The sequence below is a fragment of the Balaenoptera borealis genome (assembly GCF_965194805.1).
Source record: "Balaenoptera borealis genome assembly, chromosome: 7".
NCBI lineage: Eukaryota > Metazoa > Chordata > Mammalia > Artiodactyla > Balaenopteridae > Balaenoptera > Balaenoptera borealis.
In genome coordinates, this window is record NC_138864.1 from 86,172,236 (window position 1) to 86,196,884 (window position 24,649).

General features: G+C 37.6%; 1 protein-coding gene across 11 annotated transcripts in view; it reads left to right on the top strand.

Moving 5' to 3' along the window:
- BBS9 (Bardet-Biedl syndrome 9) overlaps positions 1-24,649 on the top strand; it is a 480,217-nt gene that overhangs the window by 447,289 nt on the left and 8,279 nt on the right. For 6 of the 11 annotated variants that reach the window (XM_082399440.1, XM_082399437.1, XM_082399435.1 and 3 more), the window contains 2 exons: positions 18,938-19,048; positions 19,259-19,680. In XM_082399440.1, coding sequence (XP_082255566.1) covers positions 18,938-19,048; positions 19,259-19,290 — 143 coding nt within the window. In that variant the 3' untranslated portion in view covers positions 19,291-19,680. Of the gene's footprint in view, positions 1-18,937; positions 19,049-19,258; positions 19,681-20,202; positions 22,058-24,211; positions 24,277-24,649 lie in introns of those variants that run through there. The other 5 variants (XR_014246787.1, XR_014246788.1, XR_014246786.1 and 2 more) reach the window with 4 other exon arrangements.

Here is a 24,649-nt window from a genome sequence, read left to right on the forward strand (position 1 = left end):
TCTTTTAGCCATCTGAAATTTATTGGACTTTTAAAAACCTATCTAACTTGAGGTTTTAAAAAAATTTTTACCCCATATTCCAGCATATTTTATTGGATAATGCATCATTTTCCACTAATTTGAAATACTTACATTTTATACTAAATATTTTTATATACGTGGGACTATCCCTGGTATTTCTGTGCTATTACATTTTCCTCTCCATGTATTCTGACATTGATAGTAATGCTGTTGTAATTATCATTACTGTATAATAGCCTTTAAAATTGGTGGAACAAATTCCTCAATTCATTATTTATTATTTCCTGGTTCTTCTCAACCATTTATTCTTTGTTATGCACTTTAGCATCATATTTTCAAGTTAAAACACTCCTTTGAGATTTAGAGTGAAATTGCATTAAGATTCAAAGTCAATTTGTAGACAGTTGACACCATTTTTATGCTGAATCTTGCTGTATTTTTGTCCATCTATTCAAATCTTTTATGGTTGTCTATAAATATTTAGTTCTATACCTATAAGCTTTGGCATTTTTTTTTCCTAGTTATTTTATCTTTACTGTTTTTTAAAAAAATTTAGTTAGTATCCTTTTGAGTATAAGAATTCCTCCATTATATTTTCTAACTAAATGCTGTTAATGCAGAGGGACATGATCAAATCTTCAACCTATTCAAATATAGTTTTCTTTCATATTCTTGGAAATTTTTTAGGTGTACAATCATATTATCTGGAAATGTAATCATTTAGTCATTTTTCTAACATATACATTTCTTCCTGTTTTCTTATCTTATTATATTGCCTTGAATTTCTAGAATAATGTTAAATAATAGTAGTGATAAGTGGCCAGGATCCTCATCTTTACAGTGACTAACATGAATGTTTTTATCTGCTTTATTCATAATGTTGCCTATTAATTTCAGATAGTTATTCCTAGTTCACTAGGCGATTTTTTTTTTAAATCAGAAGTGCGTGATGAATATTATTACCCTCTGTTGAGATTTCTTTTTGATATAACGTTTTGAAGAATTAACATTAATTGAATCCTTTTGCATTCCTGGAATAAGTTTTTCTTTATTGTTGCTTTTTAAATATATCATACTGATTTGCTAATGTCTTAATTTGAATTTTTGCATATATATAGTGCATGAGATTGCCCTTGAGGTTTTCTTCTGTGTGAGTTTGCACTCAGGACTTTGTGAAGTTTTTGAGCACAGTTCTGCTAACTTTGGAAAACAGATCTTCGTGTTAATGTCAAATGTTCTACCACTGTGCAGCATCCTGAGAAAGACTTAATTTCTTTCCCTATGATCATTCTTTTAATCATTTTCTTTACTTTTGTTGTAGTTAAAAAATTTCCTCTATGAACTCATTTTAATTTCCCAACTTTTAGAAGACTGCTTTGTCTTTTGCTCGGTGTTGTTGAAAAGGCATTATCTTCCACTTTACTATTTCACTTCTTTCTAGTTGTAAGTCCTATCTACTCTACTGAGCCACTTCCTCTCCTTTGTAATTATATTCTATAGATGCATCATCAATTCTGAATTCTTTTTAAACAGTCTAAGGATCTTTTTAGACGTCTAAGTATCTGTCTTTACTGGTGGCTCTTTTAGTTACTTCTATGCTGATTTCTTTTTTGCTGAGATGAAACCTCAGTCACTTTTCCAAATCCTTTCACTTTTCTTTTGAGCATGAGATTGGGAGGGATCAGATGTCGAGGGTATGAGGTACACACCATGATCCCGTTTTTGCCAATCTAAAACTCTTATTCTTTAAACAGTAATTCACAATCCCATTGCTGTGTGCCTTTTCTTTCTATCAGGGAGAAACAAGATTCTGGAATGGTTTAAGACTGGATTTTGGAGTCAGCACATAAAAGATTCTCTCATTCACTATGCGCATGACTTTGAGCAAGTCACTTAAACTTTTTAGAGTCTAGTTCATCACCTGTGAAATGAGACACTACTAACTACCATTTTAGGCAGCTGTAAAATGAGCAAACATATAAAGTAAGGAGCACTATGACTAGCACATAAAAAGTAATTAAAAATGGTACTAATGTAATTATTCACCTATCATAAATAAGCCCCTAATCCTGTCCCTTCATGCGGCATGGTCCTCCTTTCCATATTCTTATACAAAAATTGCATCCAGTTTTCACCCCTCAGAACCCAAAGTCTGGATCTTCAGTTGTCTGCATTGTTTGTACTGCACATTTCTGTCTGTACTTCTTAGGAGCTCCCTCAATTTCTGCCTTCTGTCTTGCTCTCTACCACAATGTGCTACCAATTATCGAGCAGGACTTTGATGCTTTATGTAATATCTCATTTACTCCTCATAATCATTTGTTAGGAAGATATTATTCCCACTTTGCAAATGAGGAAATAGAGATTCAGAATTATTAAGTGACTTGCCCAGGAGCTGAGTGGGCGGTTTTCCTGGAGTCTGGGGGTGCAGATTTTTACCTACTCTCCACTCAAAGTTGTCGTGAGGACCAAGGTCAAGTGAGAAGGTTTCACAGACTGTGGAACATGATGCAAACAGAACAGCTCTATCAGCCTAGTATTTTCTTTTCTCTCCTAGCCACCCCCTTTTATTCCTAAGTCTTCTGACATGTGGGTTGTACTGTGGGCTGGTTATCCTCATTCCCTCTGCATTTTCACACCTTTGTTTTCCTCCATTCTCTCCCTCCCTTCCTTTTATCCCCTGCGGCATTTCCACAGAGCTTCTTCTCTTAGATAGGTCTTACTCTATGTCTCCCTTTCTCAGCCAGAGAGAGCTCTCCTCACCCTGATGTTTTCTTGCCTTACTGACTCTTTCAACCTATCTCTTTTGTGTTTGACACCATTTAAAAATTGTTTTCATAGCTCAGTTATAGGCAGACAGCTTCACATTTTCCCTCTGTGTTTTTTAAAGGTTTGGTTTGAAAAAGGGCAGTACAGGATGTATAGGAGGTAAGAAAGAAGAGAAAAGAAACTGTTGGGAGGGGCTGCTTATTCTATCTTCAAAGAAAGCAGAGCTGGGGTTAGTCCAAGTTGTTTTACAATTGGAAGAGAGTCATCCTACCATAGTTTGGACGAAACCTGGCTTTTTATTGCCAAGAAAGTATAAGATGGAAATGGAGGTAAATGTGAATAATTCAAAGTAATGTTTAAACTTTGAGGATATTTTACCTTCTCTGGAATTAGAGATTTATGCTAGTCAAGAGTTAGGGAGGAATTTGAAATGTTTATGTTACCAGAGTGTAAAAAACATTGTCCAGTTGTTTATCTAATCTTTCATTGGGCTTGCTTTTAAAAACACGTTTAGATTTGAAGTAGCCTGGGAATAATAAACTGTTCCAGACCATAACTTGATGCCCCAGTGGAAATAAGATAGATCCTTTTTCATTTGTTTTGAGAAATTTCCCAAGCAGACAGATGTCTTTGTACCTTCCTTTGCAGTTCCTTCATCCACAAATGACTGTTATCAAGAAATAGAATTACAAGTGTTCTGTTACTTCTTTTTAACTTTAGCTCCCACAGAAATTACTACTGGGATCTTATTTCTTTTCTGGGCTGAACATTTTGTTGTCGTACCTACTCAGTCTCACAGATTCTCCATGTGTTATCATCCAGGAAGATTCATTTCTTAAAGATGTGTATTAATTAACACAAAGAACTTTTTGAGAAGCTTTTTTGATCCACAGAGCAACCACGTGTGCTGGGGCATGGGAATAAGAGGTACTATACTACATTCTGCTGTAATTATTTTCCAACCTCCCAGTGGAAAACGTAGATAATGTTATGTAAAAAATAGAATGAATTTTGGTTTCCATTTCTTCTTCCTAATCCCTTAGCCTAAATTCATTCACTCAAGGCAACCAGTAATTATTGTGTGCCTACTGTGTGCCAGGAACTATTCCAGGGCTTGGGATACAGCAACAAACAAAATAGACAAAGATCCCCGAAATTTTGGAACTCTCATTCTAGCGGGGGAGACGATAAAAAATAGCATGATAAAGAAGTAAACTACATAGTATGTTAGAAAATAACAAGTGTTAGTGTTAAAAGGTGATAAGTACTATGGAAAAAGAAATATCAGAAAAGAGGCAGTTACAAGATTGTAATTTTAAATTGGGTTGACGGTAGGCTTTGTTGAGAAGGCAACTTTTGAACAAAGACTTAAAGAAGTGAGGGATTTATCCATGCAGAGATCAGAGAGATGTGTCCCAGGTAAGGAGAATGAGCCTGGCATGTTCCAAGGACATCAAGGAGGCCAGTAGTGAGGCCAGTAGTGAGTGGTAGGAGATGAGGTCAGAGGGGTGAGATCATGTACAGCCTTTTGGCTGACTTTTGCTTTTTTCTGGGTGAAGTGGGGAGGACCATTTTGAAGAAAGGAATATAATCTTACATTTTAAAAGGATCCCTGCCTGCTGTATTGTGCATAGACTATGGGGGGTGGGTGGTCAAAGGTAGAGGTGGGCAGTCAGTTTGAAGGTTACTCAGGTAAGTAATTTAGCAATAGTTCAGGTAAGTGATGATGGTGGATTGCACCAAAGTGGTAGTAGTGCTGAAGGTGGTGAGAAGTGATCTGATTCTGGATACATTTTAAATGTAAAGACAACAGAATTCCTAACAGAGTGGCCGTGTTGGGTGAAAGGAAGAAGAGAATCCAGAACAACCCCAAGAGTTTTGGCTTGAACCACAGGAAGGATGAAGTTGAGATGAGAAAGGCTGTGGGATGGAACAGGTTTGTGGGGAAGATCAGGAGTACAGTTTGGGATATGTTGAGTTTGAGATGCTATAAGATGTCCAAGTAGAGATATTGACTAAGTAGTTGGATATACAAGTCTGAAGTTCAGGAGAGAAATCTGGGCTGGAGTTATAAAATTAGGAGTTGTCAGCACGAAAGTGTTATTTAAAGCCATGAGACTAGATAAGGCCACCAAGGGAGTGATTTTAGAAAAGAGATGAGAATCAAAGACCGAGTGCTGGGAGAGTCAGAATTTTAGGAGTTTGGGAGAAGAGGGGGAACCAGCAAAGGATGCTGAGAAGGAGCATACAGTGAGGTAAGAGGAAAATCAGTAGAATGTGGCATCCTGGAAGTCAGGTGAAGAAAGAGTTTTAAAAGGTGGTGGAACGATCAGCTGTGTCAAATGCTAATGGGTCAAGTAAGTTGAGGGCTGAAAACTATAGATTTAGCAACGTGGAGGTCACTAGTGATCTTGAATAAAGCAACTGTTTGTGGAGTAGTAGAGGCCAGGTCTAGACTGGAATGGATGTACAAGAGAAAGGAAGAGAATTAAAAATAGCAAATACAGACAGTTCTTTGGAGAAGTTTTGCTGCCAAGAGGAGTAAAGAAATGGAAGAAGATGCAGGAAAAGTGGGGGTCAAGAGACGGTAAATTATTCCTGATTTGATGTTTATTGTTGCCCTTTATTATTTATCTAGACCCCAGTCCTTGTTCTTTCTTTATCAAGCTGTTATTTCCTACTGGCTACTGTTTTTTTTTATTTTTTTGCTAGGCCAGACAACCAGTTAAGGTTTTCCTTGACTAGCTAACACGACAGTTCGTATTTCCTGGAGGTCAGGCAGCTGTAGCTGCTGCTCTCTGCCTTCTGAAAATTCACCACTCTCCTTTCCTTCAGCTTACATGAGAACCTCAGGCTTAGGTGTGGGAATTTTGGCAATATAAGGCAAAGATGATGAGAATAATAGTAATACTTATTATTATAACACTTAATGTATCACTTGCTATGAACCAGGCATTATTTGAAGTGCTTCATATAAATTAACTCATTTAATCTTTACAATTATCCTATGAGCTAGGTACAGTTATCATCTGCATTTTACAAATAAGGAAACTGAGGCAGAGAAAGATCAAGTTACCAGTTAAAAGAAAAAAAAGTAATGGTGGGGCTGGGATTAAAATTCTGACAGTCTAGCTCCAGAGTCCATGCTCTTGAAGCACCTGGAGAATTTTAAGAGCAAGATGTTAGCTAGAGAGATTTCATTTTACATAATATGAGAATTTTCTAGAGTTGATGGGCTGAGTTTTTTGAGAAACAAGATAGAATACAGGAGCTGATGGGGCATTTCCCCAGATTTACTGGCCTGTACATTAGTGGACTGTCACCAGCACGTAATATTGGAATGATGTGGTAGAGCATTCTTCAAAGATAACTTTTTTAAAGACTGTATTTCCTATGTATTTCCTCAAATTTCATGAATTCCTTTCCAAATCAACAAGTATATATTAAGCATCCACTCTTTGCATGAAAAAGAAAAAAAATTAACTATTTTCCTCTATCTGTTTATTTTCCTGTGGGAAGCTTATTTGTTTATCATGCAGGCTATAGAACAATCTGGAAATTAAAATAAAAAGGACTGTATATGTGAATATAACACTATACTGTTTTTTTAAGGATTCTTAAAATTTCTGTAGCTTTAGAGATGAAGTATGAACTAAATGACCCTTTGTTAAGTGTTAGTTCTTAGAGCACTGGCAGGCAATTGCCACTGAATCCTTCATTAATAATCCCTTCCTTTTCCAGAAGGACTTGCCAGCACCCATAAAATATTCACTAGGAGAATTAAAATCATATAAAAATAATTGGTGTTTGCTTCCTTCAAGGCATACATTTAAATACATTGCTTTATTCCTCCGCTCCTTGGCTGCCTCCTATGTTTAGTAACACTAGGTCAGCAGACTTCCTCTTTTAAGGTTCATCTGCTGGCCATTTCAATTTCCCATGAGAAAGCAAAGCTACCACTGTTTTACCCTTTTATCTTAATGTTTCATCCATTTATGTCATATTATCTTGTGGGTTTGTGTTTCTCAGTAGTAATGGCACTGCTGGTAAATAGAAAATAATGAATGTGATTATGCACCCCTGATCATCATCATCATCATCATTGGAGCCCTTTTAAAATTCCTGTTTTGATCTCAGAATAGTGGTTATCTAGGATAGTAGATTATCAGTGATTTCATCCTATAAAGAATGTGTGCACTGTTTTTCAAGTGAATTATTTTAATGCCTGGTTGACAATTTTGGCTTTGACCACTGGGTCCAGCTAGAAACATTCCACCACTGGTCTGCCTACCCCATCTTCTGGGTTTACCTGAGCATTTTTTACAGCATCAAATATAAATTCATGCCGTGCTCATGGCTTGTAGTTTCATGTGTAATTGGCTGTAACGTAATGACTAACGTATGTTGGAGGTTAGTACTGAAAATAATAGCCCAACATTTATTGGGGGCGTACTCTGTGCCAGGCTCTGTGATAACTGTATTACAAGCACTGACCAATTTAATCTTCGCCTCTCATAAAGTAAATGCTATATTTTCTGAATTTAGAAAAAAGGAAACTAAGGCCCAGACTTATGTGACTTTGCTCCAGACATAATGATACTTGCCATGTCCCATTTTGGATGTCCCTTTCCACTATCCATGGGCTGGTTATCATCTTGTGTACATTTCCCTTTTCTGCAAAATATGACATTGTTTAATGGACTATTGTAGAAATATATCATTAGATAACAGAGTTGTTTAGGAACGAGTCCTGAGTGCTTGTTCAGTTTCCTCATTTGTGAACAAATATGGTGAAACAGGTGCTCTCCAGAGATGTTGTGTTCTTCACTCTTTTCCCTCAACCTGTTTATAACTGAAGTGGCCCAGCAGAACTCTCAGTTTCAAAATCACCACCTAAACTCTGTCATTATTAAAAACAACACAATTTGGTCAAGATGATGGCTTTTAATTGGGTTATGGAAAGAAACTCAAGTTGAAGAAATGTTGCCAGGATCACTGAGGAATTAATAACCACTTGATGCAAGAGGGAAGCTGTGAAGAACACTGGATCTCTTATTATGTGGTGTCCAGGCAAAGTAGAGTTATGCTCTTACTCTTTCACTTTTTTAGTAATTATAATTACAGAACTATTGGCTTCCTTTCCTCCTCAACTGTAGCTATAATGTTTTATTTGTGCATGTATACTTTTGAGAGAGAGTTGGTCTCTGAAGAGGGACTTAGGAAAGTATTTGAAATGGAAATGTCTTAAAATCATGTGTCTTTCCAGTTGTACCTTGGGTTGCCTTAGGATTTAGAAACAAAATGGAAATTAAATACCACAATCACCTTCTTTTTGAACAAGAAGGTGCTATACTTATCAGTATAGAAAAGATCTAGTTGAAAGACAATAGATCTTGCATTTCCTTGGAGAGTGCTCTAGACATTGATCAGCTGACAAGGAAAAGCAAGTATTAACTTTCTCTTCTTCCTCACCTTCTCACAATGGCTGGGTAATACTTTTGTATTCCTGTTTGGAGGATTTAATGGCCTTGTTAACATGTGGGAAAACATTGCAATTGGAGACTTTAACAAAATAGTGAGTAGTTTTATTTTTTTTTAACTTCCATGTTTATGTTTTTACTGGTGTGTGTCTTTCCAAGTACTCCAGGTTAAGAACTAAATGTGTTAGAAAAACAGATGTAATGCAAATAAATGGGAGAGTTCTCATGTCCTTCAGTGAAGAAAGCTCCGAGTTCCTGAGCAGTAATTTTATGGGATCTTCTCTCTGTATCAGAAAAAAATTGTGCTTACCCCACTTCTTTCCCCTGAGTTCTGTTGTATCATAACTGACTAATGACCTATAGGACCAGACAATTCACCTACATATGGTAGGGGATCATAATGCACTAACATAGTACAGAGATCACTCTTACCAACAATTAATTGGGGAATTCACTTTATGAAGCCCTGTTTACAGACTGACATCTGGTGAACTTCTTAACCTGGATCTGTTCCAATCTTTAGGATTTATGGACTGTGCTTGCTTTTTTGTAAATAGGACTTTTTTCTGCTTGGTATATTCTCTTTACATAATTATCAATGGATGAAAATGGCTATGTTCCTGTATTTCTTAATCCTTTGTACTAAGTGGACCTAAATTCTAAGTGGTGGTCCAGCTAAAAGAATACTTGGACACCTATCATTATTCAAGTTGTGGAAACATCTTAATGCCAGGAGGACCCTACCCTCTTAAATCCAGATTCTCTGACTGGAGCCCTTATACCCCAAGGGACTTAGTATTCAGTCTTTATGGGATTTTTAAAACTTGTTGAGACACATGCTAGACCTCTTAAAATATATTAGACTTCCTTTTATTCACAAACTTGGTCTCTGCTGTGAGGTGTGAAATGGAAATATTTTCAAACATAGGTATACGTGCATAGTCCTGAACACATTTTAAGTTCTTACCGGATGTGGGGGGATCAAAGTTTATTATTAGGCAGTGGAAATGAAATCCCAAACATTCCACAGGCATCATGTTGGACACACATTACAGTGAACTTCACCTGCCTCTCAGTGGTTAACCATTATTATCTCTGTTGCTAGTAGATGAGCTACTGTCTAGCAGTCAGCATGTCATCTGCAAATATAGGGAGAAAGAAAAGTTATCAAATGGATTTAAAAGAAACATAGAAAAACAAATATCATATGTTGGAACTAGAAACCTAAGACTATATAGAAAGGCATTGTTTTCTTCTGTTTTCTTGAGTTTGAAACTGTAAAACTGTACCAGGTTAAGTGTGAGATGCCTCTACATTACAACAAAGTAAAGGGCAGAATGGAAGGGGAGATGAGAAAGATATTGACATATGCTCTCCAGTTCCTCCTTCAGAGAAGCAATGGCACCATATGATATCAACCTGATTTGCCACACTGTGATAAGAACTCATCCAGTGATACATTACATTCTTGAGGGCTTTATTTCCAAGATGTGCTTTGACAAGGTCTGACTGTTGTATTTTTAACAATCTCCTCTATGTGTAGTTTTCTGGAGCATCTGCTTAGTAAGCACCTTGGTAAACCCAATTTCACAGAAGTCTTGGCTTTCTAAAATGGCCTGTAAGCACAGAACAGAGTCATGCACACACACACACACACACACACACACACACACACACACACACATCATTAGTCAAAAAATTTCCAACAAGCATAGCTTTACCAATTATGGTGTGCTCTTAAGGAAATGTTAAGTCCAAGTACAAGATGGACTGGGCCCTTTGAAGTCCAGTGTGGAAGAAGAGAAGTCAGTGGAGAATTAAGGGGGAAGTGCAGCCCCACTTTTCCTCCAAGCCTTTTGCTGTTTCTCTCCATGGCAGCCCTTACGTAAGTCTTTATCTGACACAAATTTTCCTAGCTATACCTCCTACTCTGCATTAAATTTTTCTAACTGCTATTGTATTTTTTATTCTTTAATATTTTATTATCTATACCTTCAGTAAGTCACCCCAAATATCGTCTGTAGAAGTGTACACAGAAAAATGGAATATGTTGATAATTCATCCTCCCCTCCCCACTTTTCCTTTTCATCCTCTATCTCCTTCTCTCTTTTACCCACCCCTCTTCCTTCCATTCTTCCATTTTGTCAAAAGATTTGTAAGTACTTGGTTAAAATTGCTACACAAACATACAGTAGGATTCTTGGCTTCCTATAGCTTACATTCTCCTTGGGCTAAAAAAATATATTTTAAGAAAATAGAAGAATGAACAGAGTAGAGGAGAATTATCAGGAAAACTCTTATACATATCTTTAATGCCTATGTGTGGTTGTATGTGCACATTTACAGAGAGAGGGAGAAGGAGAGGGAGAATGAGAAAGGATAAAGAGTAAAACTATTCCAAATGAATATATTTTCGGAGAATTTTTTAACTACTCATAGTATCTTAGGGAAGCTTTTCATATTTAAGATAGTGAAATATTCTTTTCAAAGCACCCATTCGCCACACTTCACGTGAATTATAAACCTTTGAAATGAAATCTGAATGTTAACCTCAAAAACACTTTATCCATCAAGTAAATCTTGATTAAAAGAAAAATGTCACTGGTGTATATTTTTGAGGTTTCTGCTGTTTTAAATTCTTAGTGGCAGTTCAAGCATGTGAACAGAAGATTCTTTGGCTGGCAAGTCAGAGCATGGTCTGTGGTCATTTGTGATTCTCAAAGTGTCTCCTTGTTTGATTGCTTTTAAATATATGAAGAAAAAAGAAGAAAAAAAATTTTTCCTCCCTGAAAGAATGGAACATTTGCACCCATACACTCAGTTGATTGCAAAGGTCTCTGTTGCAAGAATATAAATCCGCCAAGTCCTAAAATATACCCGAAGAACAGCTTGCCAACCTTCTGGGTTTTCTGTATCACTGAAAGGAAGTACTGGTTAGGACAGCCAACTCACAAGCAAATCCACTGAGATCTTGACGGGAAAAAAGGTATTCTTGAGAAAGCTCCAACGGTTTAGGAAGCAGGAGAACCAGGAATCGGCTTTAGGATATGAGGGGCATCCGCTACCCTCTCTGAGCCTCTGTTCTGATGTCTCCTAAATGAAGGTGGTTGCACTAACAGCTAAAGTTCTTTGATTCCACAGATACGGTGTGGAAAGTGTATCTATGCCAAGAAAATTCGTAGAAAACAGAGACGGTAAAATGTACTTTGTGCTGAGCACTGTGTTCAGTGCACACGGTCTCACATGATCCTCACAATAGGCCTCATTAAGACCCTCTCTTTACAGCTGGGGCAACTGATAACCTGCCTGCATCCAGCAGTTAGACCCAGACTGACCCATTCCTGAGGACTTCACAGTCTAAGTCAAGCCTTGCTGTTGGCCTCCTTTGCCTTCAGTGGCCTCCCCATTCACTGCCCACCTGGCTTTCACTTTTGATAGAGGAAAAGAAGAACAACTGGAGAGAATCCTAAAATATGGGAAACTCTAAGAATTTATGAAAAGAAACTGTCTTTAAAATTTTTCCCCAATCTAGTCGTGAGAAAAACATTAAACAAATTCCAGTAGAAGGGCATTCTGCAATATGCTTGACCAATACTCCTCAAAACTTCAAGGCCATCAAAAGTAAGGAAGGTCTGAGAAACTGTCACCACCAAGAAGAGCCAAAGGAGATGCAGCAACTAATGTCATGGGGTATTCTAGATGGGATCCCGAGACAGAAAAGGATGTTAGGTAAAAACTAAGGAAATCTGAATAGGCTATAGATTTTAACTACTAATAATGTATCAATATTTGTTCATTGATCAAATGTACCATGCTAATGCAATATGTTAACAATAGGAGAAACTGTGTGGAGAATATATGGGAATTCTCTGTACCATTTACTAAATTTTTCTGTACATCTAAAAATGTTTTAAAAATTAGTCTATTTTTTTTTAAAAAAAAGCTTATCACTGCCCAAACAAAAAGAGCATTTGTAGCAGTAGGGCAAATAATATTCTTTTAAAGAACTGCTACTATTACTCCTCCTCCTCTTCCTCTTCCTTATTGCTATTATTATAGTAATACTATGAGATGATCTGGCAGTGTTAAATGCCTCTAGGAACCTTTAGAATTAGGATGCAGTTGAAGAGCAGCTTTCTGTGAGCCTTGTATTAGGCCAGGCGTTGGCAAACTACAGCCAATGGGCCAGATCTGACTGTTTAAGTAAATAAAGTTTTATTGGAACACAACTAATGCTCATTCATGTTTACATTTTGTCCTTGGCTGCTTTTGCACTACAATGGCAAAACTGAGCAGTTGCATCAGAGACCAGATGGCCCACAGAGCTTAAAAAATATGTACTATCTGGCCAACCCCCGGTTTAGGCTACTTGAGTTACAAGGCAGATGGTGAGGCAGGTAAGCTGGGCCACCAGAATTCATCTGGGTTAGAATCAAGTATCTATCAAATAGAGCTCAGCAGATCAAGTAGCGTGAGTAAATAGAGTAGTCAGCTTCAGAGGTGGCCACATGTTTAAGGTGTCTGAACACTTTCTTTTTTTTGCTGCAGAGCTGTGTCTTTTGGCCCCATGGGTGTATCAGCTGTGTGAATCCTACCCCTTCAGACTCCCAACTTTAGGGACTTCCGTCTTGGCCTATTCACTCTACTCTTCTTTTAGTGTTCCTAACTTTGACATGAGAGTAAATAGTCAGAACTTAATGTGTTTTTCAATGTGCCAAGCACTTATACATGCTCATCAATTTCTTCCTTATGAAGTAGGGCTGCCATAGTCTCTGCTTATAGATAAGGAAACTGAGGCTCATTAAAGTGAAATAATTTGCTCAGGAAGGTCACTTGGCTCATAAATGCTGAGTTGTGGTTTGAATCGAGGCTTTGTTAAATTCCCTACAAATAAGCCCGCATTCAGTGCTGGAGCTGGCTCACACTGGTTGGTGAGGACCAATCATTGAATTTTTAGGAATTCTGTGAGCCAGTTAACAAATTCAGCCATTATTAAAAATTAAATTATGTAAACTTATAACCAAATAAATTGTATTAAGAACAAAGATAATACACCTCAAAACTCTTCACTAGTTATTTTATTACTACACTTTACTATTCTCTATGCTCTTGAGATTATTTATGTCTACGGAATCTGAATGGTGAAAGTGCTATCTCATGGTGTCCTCTTACACATCTCTGCCAAGCTCCATGTTTGGTGATGTCACGTTGGTTGCTTGAAACTGGCCATGGTAGGAGTATTTATACCAAAGAAATGGGCAAACACTACAGATTAGGGCTTTACCTTTTTTCCTTGAAAGCCAGCTGGTTACATGTTTTCCAGAATACCAGTGCTTACCCTGCATTCTGATTTTGATCTCTAGTATTCTAGACAGTTACATTTGTTTCTGCTTGGCCTCCTATCTTGACCTTTGAACTCTATAACTTTTATAGTTCATGCTATAGCAATCTACAGAGAGGAGCTGAGCTCTGTTTTTTTTTTTTTTAAGACTTATTTATTATTTAGTTATTTATTTTTGGCTGCGTTGGGTCTTAGTTGCGGCAGGCAGGATCTTTGTTGAGGCATGCGGGATCTTTCGTTGCGGAGCACGGGCTCTTCATTGTGGCGTGCGGGCTTCTCTCTAGTTGTGGCGTGCGGGATTTCTCTTCTCTAGTTATGGTGAGTAGGCTCCAGGGCACGTGGGCTGTGTAGTTTCCAGCACGCAGGCTCTCTAGTTGAGGCTCAAGAGCTCAGTAGTTATGGCTGCAGACTTAGTTGCCCTGCGGCATGTGGGATCTTAGTTCCCTGACCAGGGATCGAACCCGCATCCCCTGCATTGGAGGGCAGATTCTTTACCACTGGACCACCAGGGAAGTCCCTGAGCTCTTTTTTATTGTTGTTTTTGTTTGTTTGTTTGTTTGTTTTTCTGACAGTGGGTAGAATTTCCTTAGTGTAATTCCCTTGTTGATAAAATATGTTCCACCTGGTGAGGAGGAAGTTTCAACAATTTTATAATTTGCTTTTGAATGCAGAAACAGGTTTAAGGACAGCTTGTAATCCATAAAAAAAAAAAAAAAAAAACCCTAGAGTTGAATTATCTTTATAAATATAGGGTGATCTCCTATTGTTCAGAATTTTTGGTAAGATTTTCTACTTAAATAATTTTCTGGCTACATGAGGATTGTAGCCAGAAAAATTTTCTTTAAAAACGTTTAAATTTAAGTATAGTGGATTTACAGTGTTTCAGATGTATAGCAAAATGATTCAGTTATACATATACATATATATATCTATTTTTCAGATTCTTTTCCATTATAGGTTATTACAAGATATTGAATATAGTTCCCTGTGCTATACTTGTCGTTGTTTATGTATTTTATATATTGGAGGATTGCTATATATATTAATGTGCTACTAATTTGCAAAGAAACAAATTTTTGCAGCCAAGTTAAGTTAACACAAATGGTCATGCACATAATTTGATTGGTAACAATTCAGAGGAAGAGGGAGCATGGTGAAATGTCTCAGAAACATCCTCTTAAACATCACGGGTGTAATCTCCAATTTAGAAACTGTCTTGTTCCAAGTGCTATAGATACTGTTTGCAATTTGTGATACATGCTTCATGTTTTCAAATTTCACCTGCAGGGGTTAGGGTTCCAGATTACTCCAGAAAAGCGTTTTAAGCATTTAATTATAATAGGACTCTAAAATGAAGCCACCACTTATAACATTGTTCCTTATGAAAATGCCCCCAGAGTTCTGACTCGGGATCCCAGGTTCCTTAATGAAACTTCTTTTTACACGAGAGTACAGGGATAGAAGTGGATCTCCATAATTGTACCAGCAGTGGGCAAAGGAGTGCCTGGACATCCATATTGGTGGGGAGAGGGGGGCTGTTCTGGACATTATGCAAGGAGGGAGCTGCCAGACAGATATTGGAGTAGAAGGGAGGTACATAAGTTGTGAGAAGCCCCTGCTGTTGCCAGAATGAGTTTACTGGCTATTTGAACTTCTGATAATTAGGAGTTGGCTGAATTATTATTTTTAACCATAATTCCATGTATCATATTAATTAATGTAGACCATATCTTGAAATCAGTGCTGTTCAAAGTGTGAATAGAAGACTAGCATCTGTCTGCAAACTGTCTGTTACTTGAAACTGAGAATAAGCGTTCAGAAACTTGTAGCAATTGACAGTGTACTTTTTACAATGATTGAATCTAAAAGATAAGGACCTGTATATTGTTCATTTTATTTTTCTAGTAATTCCTTTTATTCATTTTTATTATATGTGACAAAAGTATTGGTTTAGATAGATTGGAAATTTTAAGGCTGGTCCTTTTGAGAAGCATTGCTACAATGGGCTTCAGAAGATCTCTGTTAGTTTGGAAATTTTATATTTTATTTCTCTCCTTTTACTGTTTACTCTGAAATTTTTGTTTGTTTGTTTGTTTTTACTTTGAAATTTTTAACAAATATTTTTTTCCTAGCAAAAATCTCATCAGATATGCCCATTTGCCCTTCTTATTCAGTAGGTGTGGGTGGGGCCTGAGATCGCATTTGCCTTCTGTTGCCTGCTAGCTGCACTGAACTTGCCGTTTTCTTTTTGCAAGGTATCTAGTTATCAGAAGCAGCCACCCTACTCTGGAATCCTTATAATTATAAATGTTGCCATGCCACAGCTACTTGATCTCCTGGGCTTGACCTCTACATGCACATCATCCCAGTTAACCATGGGTGAAAGCTTAAGTAATTGCATAACAGAAGTTATTCCCAGTCTGTTTACCCGCAGCCATGGAACCCCTATTTCTTACAGATAGGTGGGCGATCTAACCTCAAAATTCCATCTTGAAGGCCTGCTTTTTAGTACTACTTCCCATGTCAATGATTTTTGCAAGAAAACAGAGCCTGAGGCAGGAATTAAAGTGGCAGTTTATTTGGCCAACTCAAGGAAGGGAGGATGAGGAAAAAGGGAAGCAAGTCAAGGAAATACGTGAGGTAATACAAAGTGATGCATCCTTCGCTGGTGACCACTTCTCTCAAAGAGCCAGGAAGAGTCCCAGCAGGTGCATCTACTCAGCACACAGCACTTTTCTGGAGGTTGACCAAAAAGAAATAATAATTCAGAGTCGATCCAGGGAGAGAGGCAGGAGGGGAATTTTCTGCAAGGCTCCTTCCCTTCCCCCATTTCCCATTGGTTAGGATGCCAGATCTCACATCCTATTGTTCCTTCCAAGCTTAAAGTGGCAGAACTTCTGGGCATATGGTTGGTCAGTCTGGCCGCATGGAGGTATCCAAAGAAAAGAGGGTAACATTCCTAGGGCAAGTGACTGGTCAGCCCTGCAGTGGGATTTGAGAAATTCGTCATCTCTGTACTTTGGACAAGGCAAAACTTTTGTGCCAAGGACAAGAGAGGAAATTACATACATTGTAATTTATGTAATGTATAGTCTACAAGATAGTCTACAGCAAGTGACTTTTCCTTTTGTGCCCACCTGATTGAAGAACTAGTGCTTTTGAAGTCTTCATCCTTCTCACTTGCCTCACTATTGAGTCAGCTGGAATAAACGGTAGACACTGATTAATCAGAGGAGACCTGCCTCTCTCCACGTATGGCAGCACTGCTGTCCGATCACTGCACTCTCTCCCATCTGTTGGCTGGAGACACTTCTTCCCCAGTCTTGAAGTTTCCTTGTGTGCAAAGGTAGCTGCATCAGTACAACATGCCTGCCCTCATCCTGCTTCCTCCCTCCCTCTGCCTTGGGGATGGAGAAATGACTTAATCTGATTTATGGGTCTAGAAAGCCATTCTTCGGCCTTTTTTCTTGGGATCAGGGTTCTGTTTTGCCGGGAGCACTCCCTTCTTTCTGTTCTTCCCTGTTAATGTTAATCTTACAGAGGTACCCCTTCCCCACCTCTGCATACCCTATTCCTTTTTTCTCAGTTGGGTGAGAGTCCAGGAGGAGAAGAAGGGTGCTGTTTCTTGGGCTTCTCCAAAATCCTGGCATCTCTGAGCCTGTCCCTGGCCTCACAATAGTCTAAGCAGTGCTCCTCGCAACCACACCTGGTAGATCATCAGGTGAGATAAAACCTGCTGACACCCAAGACCTGCAGCCAGGTATCTCTTTGGTTGATGCTGCAACTGGGAGCCATATAGTAAATGGTTAGATAACACAGGCTTTGGGAGTTGTCACGCTTGGGTGTGAGCTCTGTCTTACTCCTTAGGAGCTGTGTGACCTTGGCAAAGAATTAACAAGAAGAATGGCTTTGGGAAAAAAATAAGTACAGTGTACAGCATTTAAGAACATTTCCAGGAAATGATGTACTGATCTCCTGAAACCTCAGTCTTCCTATCTGTAAAAGCAGAATAATAACATCTATTTCATGGTGTGATTTGTAGGAACTAAATGAGATGATATGGGCAGAGTTTTCAGCATTGAGAAGGTATGTAATAATGATAGTTATTGTTACCATGATCTATAGTCTTTGGAAAGAGATTAAAAATAAGCCTGGTTCTCCTTCTGGATGGGGGCCCTAGCTATTTTAAGATAAAGCCGGGCAAGATCCATTGCATTGGTGGATAATTCTAACATTTCCTGTTTGGGGAACCTCTGAGGCTACCTCTAATTCTTATTTTATGAGTGTGGAAATCCTTGTCTCTCAAGTTTCCCTCAACATCGATTTCTTTTTCAGAGGTGATACAGAGGGATGGATGGTAAGGTATACTTTCCTTCAGACCGGGGATCTTGACTTCACTCTCATTTGAATGACGTGGTTTACATATCAGTGCTGCTGATACCCTCTCTTTATAAACCCCCTCACACATAAAGCCAAACTTGAATATGGAGGCTTTGGACTCAGTGTATGAGAAGCCTCAGAAAAGGAAAAATCACACTTCAGTTACAAGAATGGCTTTGGGAAAAAATGGGTACAGTATACAGCATGTTAGTACATTTCCAGAAAATTAGTCAAATTAGTCAAATCAAGTTGCAGATGTAGTCAGGAAATTCTCAACATGAGTTCTCCGTACAATATTTTGGTGGATAAAATCAAATGACTTATACCTAATATTTTAAAAGTGCAGTGGTCCCAGCTTATCCTCAAGTCACCTTGGAATTGACTTGGAATTGAAAGCTTCCACAATGCATTCATGGCTTTGCTGTGAATTATGAAGTGTTTGTGTCTGTGCTGTAAGGTGTTGGGATTCAGGAATAGAATCAAATTCCTGAGAAATACCACCGTAGTCACCAACTCAGAACACCAGTGGCCTTCCTCTTTGTTCAGGGAAGTTTTCTTTCTCTCACAGTCGATGTGCTTTGTTTCTTTTATAGTTTCTGATGCTCTGGTATTAAAGGGAATTTCTGCTGAGGTACCATTATAGTATGGATATCACATATGCTATAGATTTTGTCCTTTCTGACTTTAAAAGGGTTAAATTTGAAGACAACACCATTGCTGCTGTTGCTAAGTGCTCATCGGTATGTCTTTAAAGGCAATGACTCATTCCCAGCATTTTCACCAAAAGAGAAACATTTAAGATTATTCTTTTTTGGTCTGCTCCTGAAGATTGTTGTCTCTTTATTTATTATCTTCATGACTGGTACGTTCTTAAGCTGAGGTTGCCGTATGGAGAGGTAGATTTTTCTACACATTGCTTAAAATATTGTTTGTATTTTTCATCTAGGTGGCTGTGCTACGATCCCTGAATCAGACCTAGAGGAAAGATCAGTAGAACAAGACTCCAGTGAACTGTTTACCAACCACAAACACCTCATCGTGGAGACGCCCATGCCTGGTAAGAGAATGGGGGGCCTTCGCAAATGGTACGTCAGGAACAGCGAGACACTGGTCAGGTTTTGTCATACCAGAAAGCATTTTGCAAAATTGCTTGTTTTCTAACTTATCCATCCTTCCCCTTGGCATTGGTGCAGCTGAATTTGATCATTTGTGTATTCCTTTCAATATTCAGACCTTTTCTCTCTCTTGCTCTCTTTCATTTTTCCAGAAGTTTCACCCCTCCAAGGAGTTTCAGAATAGTTGAAGTAGAGTTGTCTGGTTGAGGGGAAGATGGCCTTCCCAAGGCTGATCATGTGTGGACCTCATGCCAAGCACAGATGAAGGTGCTTCATACAGCTCACCTGCCAGGAGATAAAAATAGGTAGAGATGGGGATGGGGACTTTTAATTTTTCTAGGAGGACTTGTAATGCTATGGGCAAGTCAGTTGAACTTGTCTTACCAGGAAAGGATGTTGCTGCTTTTTGGTCATCTGTATACTTTCAGCCACAGGATATAGTGAGATGACATCTTTTGGGGGCAGACTTTGTAATGCAAAGACCCAGATCCTACTTGATACCCCAATTTTTTCACAGAATTCTTATATATTAAATGTATCAAGTTTAATAAAAGCATCTCATTGTCAAACAATATCTTGGATTTGATTTATAATCAGAGGGTTATATAGTTGATTTCTTTATTTATTTAAAGTGAAGAAATTGAACGGAACTAAAAATGTTGCTTCTCCACAGTAAGACTTGAATGTGGTTATTTTATAAATACAAGAAACTACTATTAGGCTAAAAGTGGGAAAAGGTGAGTTTTCTAGTATTGTATGAAAATGTTAAAATATTTTCAAGGAAGCTAGTACATTAACATCCTCTTTCATTACCCCAATGGGAGATACCTTTTAAAAATCCAGGTTATAGAAGGATTCACGCTTTATTATAATTAAAAGGTAAGGTTTTCATATGCAAGAAATAAAGGGGATTTTGCCAATTTTGAGTTAAAATTACAGTTGAAAGACTGATTTATTTAAATAAAATATGTCTGTGCCAGTTTTGGAATGCCTCAGTCAGTACAAAGGAGAAAGTGGCTCGCGGTTTTTCTATAAGTGAAATGTCAAAAAAATTGCAGAGGATGTATTATTTATTATTTATAGCATTCTTTTTTAGGAGACGCAGCAGAAGATTAAGTAGTTTTCATTGTCAAGTATGGGAGTGGACAACTTCTAGCCTTTGGGCCAGAATCAACCATTAGGTTAATGTTACCCAGCCTGTGGGGACCAGTAAAAGATGTCTTGGCTCTGTGTATGCCTAAAGATGCAAAACCACAACGCTTCTGATCATCTTTAACAGCTTCATTGAAGAAAGGTTAGGAGAGAAGTATATTCCTTCTTTAAAGAGTGTTTCTGGGTTGTGTCTTTTTTTCTTTTTCTTTTTCTTTTTCTTTTTGGTATTTGGTTCCCATGGATATTTTTTCCATGGAGTGCATGTGTCCATGTGCTCATCTCTGTTCTCCTTTCTTTCTCTTTTTTTTTTTGAGTCATGTCCTGTTTGTCGTGTCCTGTCTGCCTTTCTTTAACTCGATTTCTTTTTCTCTCTTGTTTCTATGTTCATCAGCCTTGATCAGTCTTTCCCTTCCTCTATTCCCCCCAGTTCTTTCCCTTCACTTTTTGATTCTCTCCCTTTATTTCCTGTGATATAAAACTGAAACATATCATTTGATTTGTAAAGGTTACTTTAAATGTGCATGAGTACAGTGATTTCTATCTCTTTCAAATCTCTCCTCCATTGTTTCCTTTTTTTAATGGCCTCCACTATTTCTCTATTCCATGAGGGAGTGTTTACCAATGTAAACTCAAAAGGCTTCCTATCTCTGATTTGGGAGTTTAAGGTGACTTTTGCTGCTACAATTACATCTTATACTGAGAGTTTTTAATGTTAAGAAGTATATTTGCAAGAAGTTTTCCTTGAAATCATTATCAGTATCTTAAGCCTATTAGCAAAATTACTTGACCAAATAACTTTATTTTTTTATTTGGATCATTTGAATACAGAACTCTATATGCATATATCATACATATAAATATTTTAAAATGTTTCTAATTTATTACTATTTGTATTTTACTAGCTGCCAAAAGGAAAGAAGTTACTAATTAAACTTTTTAAAATTGAAATATAGTTAATTTACAATACTTTGTTAGTTTCAGGTGTACAGCATAGTGATTCGGGTTTTTTTTTTGCAAATTAATTCCATTATAGGTTATGACAAGATATTGAGTATAATTCCCTGTGCTATACAGTAAATCCTTGTTGCTTATCTATTTTATGTATAGTAGTTTGTATATGTTAATCCCATATTCCTAGTTTGTTACCCCCTCCCGTTTGGTAACCGTAAGTTTGTTTTCTATGTCTGTGAGTCTGTTTATGTTTTATATATAGATTCATCGGTATTATTTTTTAGATTCCATATATAAGTGATGTCATATAGTATTTGTCTTTCTCTGTCTGACTTATTTCACTAAGCATTATATTCTCTAGGTCCATCCTTAATTAACCTTTTAAACATTATCAAATTTAAAATATAAGTTCTAAAATGATAAAAATGATTTGATTAATGACATAAATGTACCTTTTGTTAAAGAATTTCCTGAATTTAAGTTGTACATATCTTCTACTCCTGATTTTAGCCTCATGATTTAAAAACACAAAAACTGTTTAAAGTGTTTCTACTAGCAGAAAAATAATGGAGCCAAGAATTATGTTATCTTTTAGAGTGGCTGTTTAAAAATCAAGACCCAAATAATTCTTAACTATTCCTATTATTTTGAGACCAATATTTCAGTCTTTAATAACGATTGTCCATTATGTCTTTTGTGCGTGTGTATGTGTGTGTGTGTACATAATCTTGGTGTAACTCACAAATCTGGAAGAAGGAAGATGATCCAGGTTTCTGATTAGCCCAATGGTTTCATTATTACCCAATATATCAGGATAGGTACTAATAAAATAGCAAACATTTATTAAATTCTTACTATGTGCTGGTACTTTGTATGCATGATTTTGTTCACTCTTCATGACATTACTGTGATGTAGAGAATGTTGTTATCTCTGTTTTACAAATGAGAGTACTGAGATTTACAGAGTCTAAATAATTTGCCAGTATCCCACAGTTAATATGTAGCAGAACTGGGATTTTAATCCAAGCTGATTCCAAAAGCCCAAATACACACCCAAATGTATAGATTATTGGTAAGATGTACATTTTAAAACCGAGGGCTTATAGTCCAAGATAGCTACATTTCTTTGATTACTAGTGTGTTTGCACATTTAAAAAACTTACTTTTTTTTGCCATTTGTATTTCTCCTTTGGTGAATTCCCTGTTCCTACTCTTCTTTTCCTTTTTTTTGGTGGTGGTGATAATTATCTCCTTATTAATTTATAATAGCCTTTTATGTGGAAATGATTTTAATCTTTGGTTGACTGAGTATGATATAAACATTGTTCTCAATTTTTCACTTGTCTTTTAATTTTGTTTCTGAGTGTGTTTTTTTTTTTAATAGAAAATTTCTAAATTTTAAGTAGCCAAATCTATTAACCCCTTTCTTTGTAGTTTCTGCTTTTGGTGTCCAACCTGGGTAGTCTGTCTAATGTCCTTTCCTGTTTCTTCTCTGTGCCAGTCTGCAGTCGTGCTCAGGCTGTTGTGTTCTGTGCTATGGCAGCTTCAATCATATCCTCTACTCTGGTGCACTGGGTTCTGTGAGCCACAGAGCTATGTTCTCTTCTGCTTTCATATCTCAAAGAGCTTTACACGAAATGTCTCCTAGGTTTTACCCAGTTTCTTCCTTCCGCCTGTGGAGAATGACCCAAGTGATAGACACTCCACAGCTTTCAAAATACCACTCCCTTCTGATCCTTGCCCCTCCTCCGTCATGGGCTCTCCTTTAGGATGATTGGCATTCCGAAAGTTGCCTTAGCACTCTTGTAAATAGCCTTGCCCACACCATGCCCTCCAGACGTGGCCAGATGTGTCCCCATCCCATGTGAACACAGGTTGGGCTCAGGTTGGGCACGTGGGGCCCATTTATATCTATGTGTACAGACGTAAGAGAGGTGAGTCAGTGATAAAGTTCTGTACCTCAATCCCCCAGTTCTCTAAGCTGTTTGGTTCCCCAGCCTCTCAAGGGACTGGCTTGGTATTTCCACAGGTCAGGTACATCTGGAGTGCAAGGGTTCCCTCAAGTTGAGGAACATCAGATTGTGTTATGAATGGCTTTTCTAAAATTCCATTAATTAGAAAAAATATTCTCTGGCCTAAAAGTTGCTAAACCAAGAGACCTCTGTGTTTTCTTAAAATATCTGTCTCTGACTAGTCGGTAGTCTGTGTCACAATGTACACAATTCCCTGTCACATAAAAATGCAGGTAAAGACGAGCGAAAGAATTAAAACAAAATATATGTGAGGAGTGTTTAACCCCCTAAAAAGCATTGTATAAGCACAGGATTGTCAGTGGTCACCTGCCACAGCAGCAATGTCCTCTTTGTGTGCCAACAGTGTCGTCCATGGCCTTCTGTTCAGATATTAAAGGTGTGTCCACAATAGTCAGGGAGCCTGTGAGGGGAGGGTTGATGGGAGAGAGACTCAAGCTGGTGGTTTTCAGCCTTGGTTGCATATTAGGATCTTTTATTTTCTTCTTTTCGCTGATCTATATTTTCAGTGTTTTTTTAATAAATATTTATTGCTCTTGTAATAAGAGAACAGATCCCATCTTCGAATGTATCAGTTTTAGTGATATAAATAATAATTAGAAATGTACTCTTGCTGATTAGCATTTTCTATATTAACAGCGTGAGTTTTAGAGAATAATCTACTTGGACAATGAGCTCTAGTAGTTCAGAAAAGTCCAGAGTGTAATGTATTTTCATCAAAATAGCATGATTATTATAATTTATAGCAGTAATATGAACATAGAATTGTATTGAAAATTACAGTTTCTCTTCATGTCCTTAACATCATATGATACAAAAAAGCAAATGTGTCAATTAAATATGAAAATAATATTAAGAGGATTCTGAAAGAGCAACACAAGGCTGTTTAGATTCTAACAGATGCTGCCTTTTCTGTAGTCTTTCTGTGTATGAAGCATTGAATTAGCTGGTGTTATTTTTCTATTTTTGTAGGTAAATTATGGAAGCTATGTGGACATCGCATGTGTTAAGAGTTTTGTTGATTTGGACTTCAAAAGGTATAACTTACAGTACAGCAATATTGCCAAAGCCTGATTAGAGTAAGATGGCTGTTAGAGTGATCACGTCCCCCAGTGCCTAATCTCTGGGCTGGAGAGAGGGTCTCTGTTCAGGCTGATGTGGAAAAAAAGTTGCAAAACCACTAATTCTCAGGCTCGCCATCATTTCATTTTAATTATATTCAACCTAGATCCCAACCCTTCCTTCAGGGCTTGGTCTGAATAAATTATCTCCTCACCTGGATGCCAAGAGCCACATTTGAGGCCCTCTAGGGGCAAGTGGGCAGAGCATTGTGCATCACAGCTTTTAGTCCCATTTGCTGGCTCCTTATTATATTCTCCTCCTTTTCTGTCTTTTTATTTCACTCCACTT